This window comes from Pyxicephalus adspersus, chromosome 2 (genome assembly GCF_032062135.1).
Source record: "Pyxicephalus adspersus chromosome 2, UCB_Pads_2.0, whole genome shotgun sequence".
Lineage (NCBI taxonomy): Eukaryota > Metazoa > Chordata > Amphibia > Anura > Pyxicephalidae > Pyxicephalus > Pyxicephalus adspersus.
In genome coordinates this window covers 12,872,696-12,889,301 of record NC_092859.1, presented here as the reverse complement: position 1 = coordinate 12,889,301, position 16,606 = coordinate 12,872,696, and the positions used below count along the sequence as shown (strand labels likewise).

The following is a 16,606-nucleotide window of genomic DNA, read 5'->3' as shown; positions in this document are numbered from 1 at the left end:
GTCATTAAAGAGTTACAAGAGGTTTATAAAGGGCTCCCCCCAAGATCACCCACAACCTCAGCTGTGTTTAGCAAAAGATTTCTTCTGAAAATCATGCAAACCGTCCCCATGTCGGATGTCCTTAACCCGGGGACTATATATATATATATATATATATATATACACCGAGTTTCCCCGAAAATAAGACCTAGCACTATTTTCTAAACCTGCCCTAATATAAGACCTACCCCGAAAATAAGACCTAGTGTAAATCTGTCCAGTTCGAAAATAAGACCTAGTGTGTTTTTGGGAGCCAAAAAAATATGACAGTGTCTTATTTTCGGGAAAACACGGTATATATATATATATATTCTCTGCACAAAATAGTAAACAACTGCACACAGAGGCACCAAATAAAACAAGTTTATTTTTTTTAAAAAAATCTAAAATTTTTGTAGAGCCAATTGTTAAAACATCATAAAGCTTATATACAATTTTGAAACACGTTTTTTTTTTTAGGTCTCACATACAGATTAATTTATAGCACCGTCCAATAATAATGGTAGCACAGGAGCGGATTTCATATATGTCAGAAGATGGTCTGGCAAGGCATGAAAGGAATATTGTAATGTCTATGAATGATGTTACTGTAGAGTGATATTGACGGTCTCTAAAGCATCAACAGCCCACTGTGGGTATTTGTCCTTTGTGCCGTACATAGTTTTCATGAAATCCTGTATAAACTGAGGGAAATGTCCCTGTAGGATGCTCTCTCTTACCGAACGCATCAGATTCAACTGTACAAGAAAAAAAAACAAAAGAAAAAACAATTACATAGGGAGACCAATATCAATATTTCTTATCCTAAGTTATCCTATGGTGGGAGTATATGGCTAGACATATACTAATCCTTCCACCACCAGGCCAAGCCTCCTATTTTTCCACTGGCCAGACCATATTAAAAATTTTGCACCATGTTTCATTTACAACCTTTAAAGTTTATTAGGAAGCCAGCAAACTCTATATTTTCAGAAGTGCACAAAACCTGCAGATTGTAATGATGGGGTATAGATTTTGTACATATATATATATAATAGTTGCCCAATGTTTAACAAAGCTATATGCTTTGATATAGAAAAAAAAAAAAAAAAAAAAAAAAATCAGCTAGAACCCTAATATAAGTTTTTTTTTATTATTGTATGACCCGAGTCTCACACATGTACTTAAACTTTATAAATGGATTTGTGGTTGTAAACAAATCCACTCATAGTACCCACTGTCCTCACTTTACCTACATATAACTGTATGAATGGGTTTAGTTTACTATATATACATTAGACACTAAATATTATAATTAACTTTTTTTAATGGTCGATATATTCATAACACTGGCTTACTCACTATGCCTTAGGGAAGGGAAGGGGATGGAAAAGTGGTGCCGGGAGACAGCAGCTTTATGGGGAAAACAAGAAAAGAAGAGAAGAGAATTGTCTTGCAAAGCAGGCCGCGAGGAGCAGCCTCCTCAATTTGGAAAGAAGAGGAACTACATGATAGCTAGGAGACTGTAAGCAAAAGCTTTATGGGTGGAAAGGGGACCTGGAGGTTAGCACCATAAGTACTAGAGAGCAGGATGCATAGGTAGGTGCACAGACACTTGCTGCAGCCCTGTGGATATGATTGGCAGCCTTTCAGCAGCCAGATAACATCCACATAATCAAGATGCAAGCCATCACCTTTCTTCACTTTTTAGATGAGATCAACAGCCGGTTATCCACCGAACACATCCATTCACAACAGGGCAGAGTCTCACACTGAGTGTAATTTCATAATTGTTAAATGTATAACACTGCAATGCAAACACTGTCTTCTTATGGAATGATGAGGCAGACAGCTGAAAGAAGATCTGATCTGCCATATCCTTCACGCCCTTGGCAGCAGAAAGGGTGAACCAGAAATTTAGCATAAAAGCCAGGCAACCAAAATTTCAAAAGAAGTGACAATCTCCATATTTCTTTCACAATGGGTTTCCTTTAAAACAAATACCAGTGATGCCAGTGTACTATAATGCCACTGCTAGCAAAACAGCAGCTAAAGTCCTATCGATTTACACAACACCCCTATTTCCATTCAAACATGGCCATTACATTTCTGCCTCCTTTGATATAAACGTCTATTGTCCCCGAGTAATATGTCCACTCAAGGTATGATGGACGGCTCACCTGGTAAGCAATGTTATGGATTGTGATGTGATGCATGCCTGCCGTATCACTCCTAAACAAAGCGTGGATGTAGGCACGGGTGTACCTAGAAAACAAAGAAAAGAATTATAACTACATTTCCATAAAATCTATGAGCCTGAAACCATTCATAAACACTGAACTGAACTATTTACAGCGTTATGTTTATTTAGTCCTAGATGTTTTTTCCTTTAGACTGTAAAATAATACTGTCAAAAAAAAGGGCCCTGTCTACCAAGATTTTAAAACCCTATAAAGAAGATCTCCTGCTACCTACACCACTAAACCCTGCTGATTAGTGTAAATGGTTTGCTGTAGTCTGCTAGGAAAACACTGCCTATGGTAGTAATGTCTGTAATAGTCTCCCACAGCTCTTACTGGTTACTCATGCAGACATAGAAGTCAGCAGAAGGAACCTGCGAGATGGACTCCGTGCCGTAAGTGTTAATTTCCCAGGAGTCTTCAAGGGACAGGGAGTGTTCAGTGGTGCGGATAACAGGAAAGGTAAAGAAGATATTAAATAAATACAAGTGATCATTTATTTTAGAGACAGGTTCACAAGGAGCTTGTTATAAAACCTGAAGTTTAATCTACCAATACTTATACCTATATCTTCCTGTTCAAAAAAAATCTTTCTATTTCAATATATGCCTTCATTTAGACCCAGTAATATAATCAATGGTCTCCACGCTTCTGGGAGCTGCTAGCAGGGTGCTATATATACCTTCCCACCAATATAGCTATTTACAGTAAGTTGGTTTTTACCTTTGACATGTGGGGCATTTACATTCTTTGTCTATAGGTTGGAAATCTTTTGCAAACTGTTTGCTTTTTAACTGTAAGGAACCCCACGGAACCAACGCCGAGCCAAATCTCTGCAAAAAAAACACCAAAATGATGAGAAATGATTAACAGCAGTATTCTTCTAAATAACTCCATGAAATAGAGGTTTTGTTCTCTACATATAGAAAATATTTATCTGTAACTAAGCGCAGAAGACACATTTACTGCTCAAATGCAGGGAAGACACAAAATGAAAGCATGAGTTAGCTTTGGGGAATTTCAAATATGGTAGTATAATACAATTTATAGAGTAATGATTTCCCTCTGTCCAAGGGATCTGTACTTATTACTGGTGTGTGCAAACAAGATCCTTTCCACAATAAAGATCATATGATCATAAATGATATATATATATATATATATATATATATATATATATATATATATAGTCCAGTCCGTACAATAGAAGCAGTCATTCAGAGCCACACACCAATGTATATCTCTATGGAGCCCATGAACTAAAACCTAACAAGTATATTAAGTACTAATATTTCACTTACAGCTGTCCTTGTGGGAAAAACGCAGTCAAACATGTCACAACCGAGGGCCACGCACACCACAAGATCAGTGGCATATCTGCAGAGAGGAAACAGACAAGGAGATTGGTCAACGGCAAGTTAGTTAGTCTTGCTGCGGTCACATTGCAGAGAAGCCAGAGTACTCAACTGAGTGACAGCACGAACCTTGCTGGTTGCAGAGCTAAGGAACTGACTTCGCAGGGGCCATATCAGACCTCTGCAATGAGACCACTGCTTATACCCAGAAAGCATGCTGGAAGCTTTTCTACTCAACATGTGACATGAGTCTTTGCACACTTGTTGTTTTAAAGCATCTGAAATGTATTTAGCTCTTTTGAATGGGTTATTAGATTTTGACACAAAAGGTGTAGACGCACCACAAATATTTGAAGGTATAAAGAAAAAGAAGGTAACTGAGCAAGAACAGGCTTACCCAACCCCCATGAGGTAGCGAGGCTTGTCCCTAGGTAAGTGGTCCGTGCTGAGGGTCACCATCCTCCAGAAGTGATCTTTCTCTTCTCCTCCGCTAAGGCCCCCAATAGCGAATCCAGGGACATCTCGTTTGGTCATCTCTACAACAACGAAAAAAAAAAAAACATACCTAAAGTCGGACTGCAAGCACATTATAACATCCAAGTGAAAGATATAATAATACCAGTTAAGAAAAAATAATAAATGGATATGGATAAAGGATCAACTCCCTGCACTTTATGGAACTTCATCTGTCATCTTTGATTATCTATATCAGCCATTCTTGACCCTTTTTACTTGGGGGAATCATTGAAATAACTTGAAGCTCTTTACAGAACCTAGTGTGGTAGTCGGTGGAAGAATGCCTCCTACATTGCTGGCCAGTAGGAAGAATATCAGCCTTACAGATAGCCAAAAAGATCATTAGGGTCATTTCAACTGACCCGAGAAGCAAATAGAGCTCATTTCTCAAGGGACCCCCAGCAACCTATGGAGGAAACCTGATTGAGAAAAACGGATTTAGAATATTTGCCTGAAGGTGATCCTTGGTAGGCTGCAATCCACAGAGTTTCAATAGGGTCTGGGCTCTGATTAGGTCACGTAAGAACATCCACCTTTTTCTCATCCAGCCACTATGTGGTGATTGACATGTTAGTGTTATGGTTCGATGAGACCAAATCTTCCATTTTCAGAATCATCTCAGCCTCAGAATAATCATGTTGTGTTTGGCAGAACCAAAGACTTGAAGCGTACCTAAACTAACAATTTTACACTTTACATAAAAGGATAGACAACCCTTTTACGTGGAGTAAAAATTCTGTTTTTTTTTTTTTCCAACACTTTTTTATTTGCCTAGGCGGTAGAGAATGAACGGGAGCGCAGAGCTTCCTGGAATATCTACATCACGCATCCCGGGAGGCTCTTGGGTGCTCAATCTGCGCATCAGGTGCGAGAGCACTTCAGCCATGCGCAGGAGCATTTTAGTGCAAAGAACTAAATTTGCCGATCTCACAAATGTGCAGTGAGATCAGCAAGTTTTTTTTCCCATCTTACGTCACCCGATCTCACACCTGGGTCGGGTGGCGTAGTATGAAGAACCAGGAAGAAGAAGGGAAGATGGTGGCGCCCGAAGCACCGGGACGACGCGGGGCCCAATGCAAGGACACCCCTGGATGGATCGTACTGCCCTGCGGGAGCGAAGGTAAGTGTATTTTTTTTTGCAGTTTTCAGTTTAGTTCATTTTAGGTGTGGCTCCTTTTTTCTTGCAACCCTCTCATACAAGCCACATTTGTAATACATTTGCCAGGCGCACACAATGACCAACTTTGCCACAGATTTATGCTTCAAAGTTGCCAGAGGCGTCTTGGTAGCCTCCCTGACCTTGGTTTCCTCCTCATTCTTCCATCAAATTTGGAGCGATGGCCTGATTCAGGGGGGTTCTAATAGTACCAAACACGTTTCCGTTTCTATATGTAGACTATTACCGTGCTTCTAGGGTTTGATGAAGCCTTTGATGAAACTTTTTGGTATCTGTCTGCTGACTTGCGCCTGTCCACTACCGTATCCTTGAGATCTTTTTGCAGTTCCTTGCCAGCCATAGCTGATTGATTAGCCGAGGAATACCTGTTTTCTGCTCATGTAATCAAAATGATTCCAACCGATCACAAAAACCAGTTTACATAGCTTGGAGCGGAATGGAGAAGGTAGTTACACATTACAAAGTTTACAGGAGGGAGGATTAAAATTTTTATCAGCGAGTAATCCTTTACCCATTTCAGTAATTCTAGTTCTTTATTTTTTATTTTATTCATCCTTAACTGGTGTAATATTTTGAAAGGGTGATCATTTTCCATATAGTATTTTTCAGTATTCTTCCCAGAAATGTTTTAAACTAAAAGGGAAGAAGCTTTATGCGGGTGGTGGTCCCTGAATTGTGACTGAATTTACTGGTTTCTGAAAAGTGCAAGATGGTGCGTCTGATTTAAAGGGCAGGGAAGAAAACTGATATCAATGTCATCCCTTTTCAACACTTTTTTTAACCCAAGAGGAACCCTTAACTAAGGTTCAGGTCTCTGAGAACCTTTGCTAATGTTATTTCATCAGGGATTTACCCCCTCACAAAGGAGGTCAGAATGTCCTGCTACAAACAGCTAGATCAGAGGTCAGCAAACTTTTTTAGCCACTCTCTCTCGAGTCCTGCCCTAATTGCTTCGCCCCCACCAGGAATACCCCCTGAAGGGAAATCCCCTTCCTCTGCAATGCATACGGAGGAGAGGGAATGTTCCCTATTTACCCCGGCGGCGGAAGTGTTAACGCTGGCCACAGTAAATAGGGAAGGGAGCCACAACACGGAGGCTCAAGAGCCACATATGGCTACGGCTCCAGTAGTTTGTTCCAGCTCTGCCGCAAGATTAGGCCGGATCGGCCAGAGGGCCTTAGGCCGGAACAAACTACCTGCTAGGCTGTATCTGGCCTAAAGGCCGCAGTTTGCCTACCTCTGAGCTAGATCATTGGTGCCATGCAGTAATTCTGCTAAGTGACATTGTCCCAGGAAGACAAGCACCATCCAATGGTGAGGTCAATCAGCCACAGCTTAAGATGTCCTTAGCAATCTCTGGAAGGTTCCAACAGAACTCCGGTGGAGTTTGGCTGATTCATGCTATCTAAACATGTGTTGTGAATATATCTCCAAATAACTGTGCTTGACATGTGGCACTGCTACAACTGCAAAACAGGTTTTCTGTCCGTAATTATTCTGTCCTAGCTTTCATAACTTCCAGATATAATTACTTTTAGTATATATTAAAATGTTCAGCACATTTTCAATGAATGTTCTCTCTTTCTGAACTAATATTTCCATTGTTTTTATAGCACACTGCTAGACAGCATCCTCTGAAATATGGATCCAACACACAAAATTGCTCCATCCTTTCAGTGTGGATGGCAGGTGGTCATTAAGTTGTCATCGCTGTAGAAGAGGACTCTGAAATGACCAAACATACGTACCCTCTAAACATTTCTTACGGAGCTTAGCATCAAGCCCTCCCTGTATAATGGCGAAGAGGTTCTGTTTCTCGGGGTGTTTATTGGCGGCAAGACAGCGATCTAGCCAGCGGATGGATCTAATAGTATAAAAGAATTCTGGTCAGAAATAAAACAACTTTAAAGCAATAAAAAATGATACAATCTGTTTGATTCTGTGAAGCCAGCCATTGATTTTGTCTGTGTGTTCCTATGATCGTTTTATTCTGTTCCTTTTTCCTAATGATTATTTCTGCTTCAAAGACAAGCTGATTCGTACCTGATCTCAGTATATAATTCAAAGCAACCTTGTAAATAAATGACTGCAAATATACAACTATTCTAGTGTCTGTACTGTCAAGCATCACAACATTTATCGGAAATCCCCCCAAAGTCTGCTAAGAAAATGCCCTTCCTCCTAGGGCTACTAATTGAAAGTTCCTGGGACTATTGATGTCTTTGGTCCCCCTTGTTATATGGCATAGTATAGGACACAGTAGTAACATGGATGTCAACAGGAGCAACCAGTAAGCCCAATGTGGCAGAGTATCTTATGGCTTGGCTGGGAAAGTCTTAGATGGGATGTATGTAGCATCCACCCTAAGGCGTTTTCTCTATAAATGGCTTTATCCAGGGAAACATTTGGTAGTTCTACCAGTCGAATTTTATGGAAAAGCCAATGTTAAAGTTCCTGGAGGCAGCCAAGGTAGGAGGGACCCCTGGCCACCAGGTCCATATCCTGGTTTTCACCTGGACCTGGAGACCTATATAGATAATCAGGAACAGACTGCTGAGAGCTCACTGACCTCCCAAAGCTTGGAGGAAAAGGGACTCGAGAGACAACTACTAGAGTAAGATGTTAAGTTATATTTCTATAAAAGGACTTTGTATCTTACTGCTAGTAAGAGGGAGCTACAAATGAGATAGTTAGAGGTCCAGTCTTGCTATTGTCTGTTTGGTTGTTTTTACTTTCACTGGCAACTGTGTGCTAAAAAAGAACCCAGGCAGAAGCCTGAAGTTTGCTTTGAAAGTCTGTTTCTACGAGAAATCCTCCACAGCAAGCGCACATCTGTTTGGGGAGATCAACACTACTGGAAGAGTCAGTTTCCATGTGGAGTTTATGGACTAATTTATGATCTGTGGAGTGGAGCTCAGTTGTATGGGAGAGAGAATAGGAGAAACACAGGAGAGAATACAAGTATTATTGGGGAAAGGTAACTGCAGGCTGCTAAACCACTGAAACCTGGCCTAGTTTGAAATAATTGCTGATTGGAACAAGGTAAAGAGAAATAAATCCAGGGAAGAATTACATGCATATGGTTGTAAAAAAAATAGCTAACCTGTACATAGCCTCCTCCACGCGGGGTCCAGAGATTGTACTGCTCACCACGTCATCAAGCTGCATCATGATGTCAGAGCCTGCGGGAAAAGACACAAAGCAAAGAGACAATCTTCAATGTAACAGAGTCAAATTCAACTGGTATTAGGAGTGGTAAACCTTGAATAGGACAGGGACAGTTTTACTGCAGAAGGGGGTTTGTCTATTGTGTAAACAAAATATTTGCTTGTCCGAGACACTAATTTGACCCATGTCAGTTCCTGACTAACAGGATATCCTCTAATGAGTTCCCATAAAAAGAAAAAAAAGGCACTTGCACCTTTGAACATTTGGCTTTAGAAAAGTCCTTATTGCACAAAGGGACAGGTGACATGCCTTCTGCAATAAGTGTTCTTACCTGCCTAATCACCGCCCTGAGCTGAAAATTTGCTGAGTTTTTCCTGCGAGTGCAGGGTCTTCATGAACACCTATGTACCTGTGTGGGATTTATGTTAGCCTGGGCTGGCCAAAAATCAGAATGCGGAATAGAAGAGTACAGGCAAGTATCCGCAGGGTTTAGTTCCACCTAAAGTGTTCAGTAAGCATTCAGCCTTTTCACTCAGCAGCAGAATCTCACAACACAGTGAGACCCATCAATAATTATTAGCATTATTTTTAAAAAGGTTTTTATAGCGCCAACATATTATGTATTGCTGTACATTAAATAGGGGTTGCAAATGACAGACAGACAGTGACACAGGACATACAGGATAGGAGCTTACAATCTAGGAGGTCAGGGAAGTAACACACAATAGAAGGGGAATATGGAATGGTGGGTAAGTAGGGAGGGTTTTAGGAGACAGAAGAAGATGGGTAGGCAAGTTTGAAAAGGTGTGTGCATATGTGTGTTTGTGTATTATATATACACACAAACACATATTTAGACTACTGGGTGCAATGTGGATGTAGAAATGGAGGCTCATTGCTCACAAAGTTACACAAATCCTTTGTGCACCAAAAGTTTGCTTTTTCAACATCAAACATACCCCTAATAAACCTAGCCAACCCAAACACAGTGCCCATAATCCTGACAGCCAGTACTTAACATTATCTGTTCATGCTTTAGGATTCTTAATTATCTGTCTATTGGCACCAAGTAGAATGCTATATGGTGCCATTAATTTGCAGATATTCTATGCATCACACAAAGATGTGAACCAACTGTGCTGCATCCGAAAAAATTCTGCACATCTGAAAAAACTTCTAAGTCATTTAAACTGTAAGGGAAGGCCTAAAGTACTCCCCCAGCCGCTCTCTCCGCTCCTCCAACGACCTACTAATGACTTCCTCACTCATAACCTCATCACACGCACGGCTCCAAGACTTTTCTAGAGCTGCTCCAACTCTCTGGAATGGTCTTCCTCATCCCATTCGGCTTGCTCCTACTTTCTGCTCATTTAAAGAGCCCTAAAAACCCACTTTTTCAAACTTGCCTACTCAGCTTCTCCTGTCTTTTGGAACTGTCACTACTTCTCACCACTACATATCTCCCTCCTATTGTGTGTAAATTCCCTCACCTACTAGATTGTAAGCTCTTCGGGGCAGGGTCCTCTCCTCCTGTGTCACTGTCTGTATTAGTCTGTCATTTTCAACCCCTATTTACTGTACAGCGCTGCGTAATATATTGTATAAATCCTGTTTAATAATAATAGTAATAATAATAATAACGCCATGTGTGTTACCAAGAACAGTGGCACACATTAATGAGCTTACTGCAATCTGGGGAACTATGAAGGGTGTGAGGAGTAAAATCATTATGCAAAAGCACAAATTACAGCAAATGTATAAAACAAAGCCATTTTTAATGAGTGCTTCATTGCATATAAACATGTCAGAGCAAATTGAATGTATTTAATTTGTATAAATGGTCTGAGATCAATGGAATAAGTAAACATTAACTTACCAAGAGCATTCTGGATTTCAATAGACTTCTCTGGAGTGAGTAGGATTTCTCGGTTATCATAGGGAGAAGTGAAATTTACACCCTCTTCTGTCACTTTGGAGAGTTCTACCAATGACACCATCTGGAAGCCACCACTGTCCTAAAACAAGCAAATTAAAAAGGTAAAATGCAGATTCCTTTGACCTGACTTATTAAAGCTCTCCAAGGCTAGAGAGGATACACTTTCATCAGTGAAGCTGGGTGATCCAACAAACTTGGAATGGATCTGGTCCAGGATTGAAAACGTTTGCTAACAAATAGTAAATGACTATTTAGAAATCCATTTTAGGTTTTCTGGATCACCCAGCTTCACCAATGAAAGTGTATTCTCCCCAGCCTTGGAGAGCTTGCTTAACACAGGTCCAATGTGAGTGTCTATATACTAGAGTCAAAATATTCCTAGGTCTGGAAGTAGGTCCTAGCTAGATCTTCTGTGCATTTAGATTGTCATATAAACTCAAGGATGGGAATTTGTGGGAATTAATGTTGGTTGTATTATTTAATCTGCATTTTTTGGTCCTTTTTGTTGTACCTTATCTGTATAGTCTCCTCACATTCCAGTCCACTGAAGAAGCCAATGGGCGGAGCGCATCGGGATAATGAGACAAATTTTTTTAACAACTATTATATGAGCCTATGTGATATTGTACATTGGTATTGTAATATTTTTGTATCACTTTATCTTTAGCACAGTTGGGCTATGCATAGGTAAGGATGCTTGGCTTTTCTTCTTCATCTAAAGCTAGCCAACAACTAATATCACAATATGCACAAAATATCATTTTAAAGCAAATGATCACTAACTCAAAAGTACAAAATACTTTGACCTGTACAAGGAAAGAGAAAATATTACCAGACTAAACCTCATGTGATATTATTTTTTCATCCCAATAAATAAATGTTTTGAAAATAAAATACCATGGATGTATTGGTTCACATTCATAATCTTGGCATTTCTATTGATCGCTGTTTTGAGTGTTAGCAGTGATTGCCACTTTCTGTGCCTTAGGTTTATACTCGAATCAAAGTAATTTTTCTTTTTTTTAGGTCATAGTAAGTAGCTCAATTTATATTTGATATACAAAGTGTATATTCTGGGATTCATTTTAGCAGCTAAGTCTTTGCCAGAGATGATGGTAAAAGTTTTATTTTATTGGTTTAATGGATCGGGGGAAAAAATGAATGATTGGCAGATGAGGATGCCTTTCTAATCGGCTCCAATCAGTATCTTGCACATTTGGATCATTTATGGTGTAGCGATGTCCAACTTACTGTAAGAAGATTCCGGTCCCAGTTCATGAAACCATGCAGACCATTCACTTTCTTCATTATTTCAGGACCCTATAAAAATTAGATTAAATATTAGGGATCATAGCTATCTTTTCTACTTCAAAGAAGAACGAAAACCAGTAAAAAAAAGGATTTATTTATTAAACAACTTAACTGACATTCACTGAAACATTCCCTGGTGGAGAATCCTGCATTCCCATGTGTTTCAATGGCAGTAATTGATTTTCCACTAGAGAATGTTTCAGTGAATTTCAGATTCACTGCTTTATAGATAGGCCCCTAGGAGTTGTATGCAAAACCTCTTTTACCTGTGCACCAAGAAATTTTTCAAATTTTATACAGGTAGTCCCCGAGTTACATACGAGATAGGGACTGTAGGTTTGTTCTTATATTAAATTTGTATATAAGTCGGAACAGGTAAATTATTTTAATAAATGCAATTAGGACAGATGTTGGTCTCAACATAATATTAGGCAGCGTGGTGTCAGTTACTGTATAAAATCCTCACTGTGAGCTAATCACAAAGACATTCATTAACTTCTGGAGAAAGCTGTGCTTTGATATGCAAAAAGAAACACCTGCAGAGTTTGTCTTGGTCAATAAAGAGTTACAAGAAGCTGCAGAAAGGGTTCACCCCCCTAAGATCACCCCCAACCTCAGCTGTGTTTAGCAAAAGATTTCTTCTGCAAGTCATGCAAACCCCCTCCCCCCATCAAGCCTCTGTCCTGCACAGGAGCAAGCAGGGAAGCTCTGTTTGTATCTAATAGTCGTACGCATGTTGGATGTCCTTAACTCGGGGACTACTGGTACTTAGCAAAGTAATATGACAAGAAACGTCCAATATACAATACAATATAAATAAACAATACAAATATATATATAATAAATACAAAAATGGGTTTCTACTTTTTTGTCATGGGGAACCCTTAAACTAACATCTTCTATGGTTACTATATCCACAGCTCACAGTACATTATGTGATGGTCAGTGGGAAGAATGTCACCCTTACAGGTAACCAAAAACATCATTAGTATCAAATAAACTGACCTGAGAGTAACAAAATGCTCAAAAAAACCCTAGCAACCTCTGGAGGAACCCTAGGGTTCCATGGAACTCTATGATACTCCAGAAATTCAGAATAATTCCTATACTGTGACCAGGGCTGATCACATATATTCTAACAATGGTTTGCTCTCCTTAGTTTTTAGGGCAAAGTACAAAAAGCAAGCTTTGGTGATAGTGAACCAAAGAGAACAGGAGGGATCAGAGAGTTTGTTGTACACAATGTTCAGGATTTCAGCAAAACGGGGTCATTAATAATTGTTCTGGCATGGCCCCATATAAAGTGGGAATTATAGCCCAAATAAGCAATGCAATGATCACGATGTGCAGTCCTCTTCTGGGTTTGGCCACTTTCATTGGCTGGGTTGGGATGATGTAGCTGCAGTGTACACACCTGGACCTGGGATATGATCATGCCAAGTATGCGCAGTGAGCTGCAGATGTGTGGCTAGGCATAAACCATTAAAGTGATGACATGCCAGAAGAAACACCTTTTACATCTGTCACTGATTATAAAAATCCGGCCTGTCAGCACTTATGATCACTTGAATTTTGCTTTTATAATAAAATTCTGCATTTTCCCTTGAAATGACAGGCAGAGGGACATCTTTGGGCAATTATATCATTCTCCTTGTGTATTGTACAATCATGAGGCTCATAGCCTGGATATCCATGATCCCTACTTTGCAGCCTGGATTGCCCAGTGTATGATCCAGATCTGTATAAACAGGAACCTCATCTCAGTGCTGCTCTGCTACAATGAAAAAAAAACAGACTTTTTACAGAATGTTGTCCAGCTTGGAAGTTTCTGGCTTTGTCAGCTGAGACAAAAGAAGATCTACAATCTGATTTGATTTCTCACCGGCCTCATCCCTAAGTGATAGGTGTTCCCCAGGCAGATCTCACATCCCAGATCCCTCAGCTGATCAGCCGTGATCCCCTTCATCGTTCCCTGGGTCCCCACCGGCATAAACACCGGGGTCTTCACTGGTCCATGCGGTAACGTCAGCTCGCATGCCCGGGCTTTGGTAATCGGACATTCTGCTAGAACCCGGTGCATTAACGCGTGTCCTCTGGGCGCCGCCATCTTGCCAGCGACAGACGGAAGTGACACGTCCGGTCCAGCACCATAGCAACGGGAGCAGATTGTTTCACGCAACTTTATTGAAAATCATAAAAATAATCTATACATACGGTATGCAGTAATGACATTAACAGTGTGTATATATGTCCCTAGATTCCACAGACAGTCTTAGGTTTTACATATATATGCCTGGAAATGAACCTGCCTATGGAAGTTCACCAAAATAAAGATAAAATTAAAAAAAAGTTATTTTCCAAATATTATTAATATTATTATTACCGGTATTATTATTATTATTATTATTATTACTCACCTGGGCATTACACTGATGTCTAGATTTCTGTACCAAAAGCGTTACACTGTTTTTCATGAAATTTTTTTTTTTTAAATTGTAGACCTGTAACTTACCAAAATATGTCCGAACAAGGGTCTAGTAGATATCATGAATATAAAAAAAGTTTGAAACACAATAATGTAAAAAAAAAGAAAAAAATTACTTTTAATAAAATTAAATAAAAAACACAAAAATCAGCTTAAACAAGAATACATAAATAAATGAAAAATACTGAAAATGCAATACTTTGGTATACTGTATAGTAATATATTTTTCTAAAACACCTCCCTAGTGTGGTAAATTTTAAAACAACGTCCAACGTCACATACCTATAGACAAAACCACATAAATATATTTTGTATTATTTTGTATTGGATTGGATACAGGACTTTGTATTGAATCCAATACAAAATATTTGAATTTCCCGCTACGACCCCCATCGACGGGCGCATGCACGGACATCATCAGGAATCGCCGAGGGACGTATACGCGAACGCCGGGTATTCTAATTCTTTCCAAACTTCTATGCAAAAAGTGTTAAATTTTTTGCATGGAAATTCATTTTAGATTGTAGGCTATAATTCACCGAATTACTCAATAATTACTTATAATTCACCGAATTACCGCATAACTCATCAAAATATCTCCAAAATTTTATAAATTTAATAATAAAAAATTTTTTTAAAACATAAAAAAAAAATCTTTAAAAAAAAATAGTATATAATGTAATATAATTGTACAGTAGCCTATATAATATATATATAATACAAATATATATTATATAATATATAGAGATTTCTTTGTATTGGACTCAATACAGCTTTTTTGTATTGAGTTCTATACAAAGTGATTTGAATTTCCCGCCCCGCCTCCCGCACCGACGCATGCAGCGACGTCACCGGGAAACCCCGGACATCGTCACTGCACTCGCCGGGAGAAGACTGAAGAGGACAGATGTGTCCGGAGGAGCTGCGGAGACCGGGTGAGTATATTCTTACAATTGTAATCCAATTGTCATACAATGTTTGACAATCGTATTGCAATACAACGTTTGTTTAACCACCTTACAAAAGTTCGGGTTTAATGCTTTTTGCAAGTGTTATTACCCCGAACCAAGGTCGGGTTTACCGGCCAGGTGGTTAATAAACATTATTTATATAGTGCGAACATATTACACAGCACTTTACATTAAATAATGTAAATAAAATATATATAATGTATATATATATATATATATATATATATAATATAATAATAAAATAATAAAATAATAATCATTAAATAAAATTGTAAAATGTAAAGAAAGTCCAAACATAAAAACAGCTTCCTTATTCATCAGCTCCCTATACCAAAATCCGCTGAATAAATCGTACTGTTATTGATGTTAAAATTTGACTTTGTATCAAAAGGCAACAGTTCAGCCCTCCTCTCCATCTCTCACCTGTCCCCAGGTGTCTCAGAGGGCATCAGTGACATATGGCGGTCACAGGGGAAGGAGAGGTGTCTGTGATATATGGACTGGTGGTGACAATAGGCCTTCACCTTCTACAGGATAGTTACTATGACTAGTAGGCTTTGTCGTACAATGGTAAACAAAAATTATGCATGCATATTGCACATATATGTGAAGCTAGGGTATATTAATTGGCTTAGTTAAAATAAATGGCTTCCTCTCAAAATAAAAGACCATAGGTTGTGTTATTAACATATCGCTATGGTAAGGGTATTAAATTGCAAGCTCCCTTGACGAGCTAGTGACATGACCATGGACTTTGTACAACGCTGTGCAATATGTTGGCGCTATATAAATACAAGTAAATAAATAGGCCTTACAGTTATTTAAAGTTTTAATGTGGCACGTTCAACCAAGGTACACTGGCCACCTTAGCTTTCTATATGGAGATTCCCTGTCAAAGTCTCTATTGCTGGCTAAGTGCTGTGTGAGCCAGCCAAGATTTCTATGGGTTTATCTTTGGAGAGTCTCCAATATCTGAATACAGACCCATAGAAGGTTCACAGTACAGGAAGCGGTCAGCAATGAGCCACTGTGGCCATCGAAAAGCCTTCAATAGGGTTGAATAGCTTCAATTTCTGCACTAGGAAAACAAATGTAGATGCATGCAGGCAATTGAACCAACTTCTTCCACGTGTCAATGGTTTCCTCTTTATTACCTGAAGATAAAGATTGTAAAAGTAATTTCTCTTTTGTTGGCCCTGATTTATGAAAGCTCTCCAAGGCTGGAGAGGATACACTTTCATCAGTGAAGCTGGGTGATCCAGCAAACCTGGAATGGATTTCTTCAAAGTAATTTGCTATTTGCTAGCCTCCCTGGCAGTATGATTATTTGAAATTGGCCGGGCATCACCAATTGGACCTAGATGCCGTGCCGTGTTGCTGGAGGACGCCGCAGGTTTGTGAGGACCCCGTAAGCCCTCAATTCCATCCC

General features: G+C 39.3%; 1 protein-coding gene across 1 annotated transcript; it reads right to left on the bottom strand.

The window, feature by feature from the left end:
• Positions 1–388: 388 nt before the first annotated feature.
• Positions 389–13,832, bottom strand: QTRT1 (queuine tRNA-ribosyltransferase catalytic subunit 1). Its single transcript, XM_072399584.1, has 10 exons — positions 13,604–13,832; positions 11,662–11,730; positions 10,351–10,489; positions 8,410–8,488; positions 7,055–7,170; positions 4,011–4,149; positions 3,560–3,635; positions 2,982–3,091; positions 2,199–2,283; positions 389–776 (listed from the first exon to the last, which is right to left on the bottom strand). Exons 1-10 carry the CDS (start codon positions 13,826–13,828, stop codon positions 624–626), a joined length of 1,191 nt encoding a protein of 396 aa, XP_072255685.1. The 5' UTR covers positions 13,829–13,832; the 3' UTR covers positions 389–623.
• Between the last annotated feature and the right edge of the window lie 2,774 nt (positions 13,833–16,606).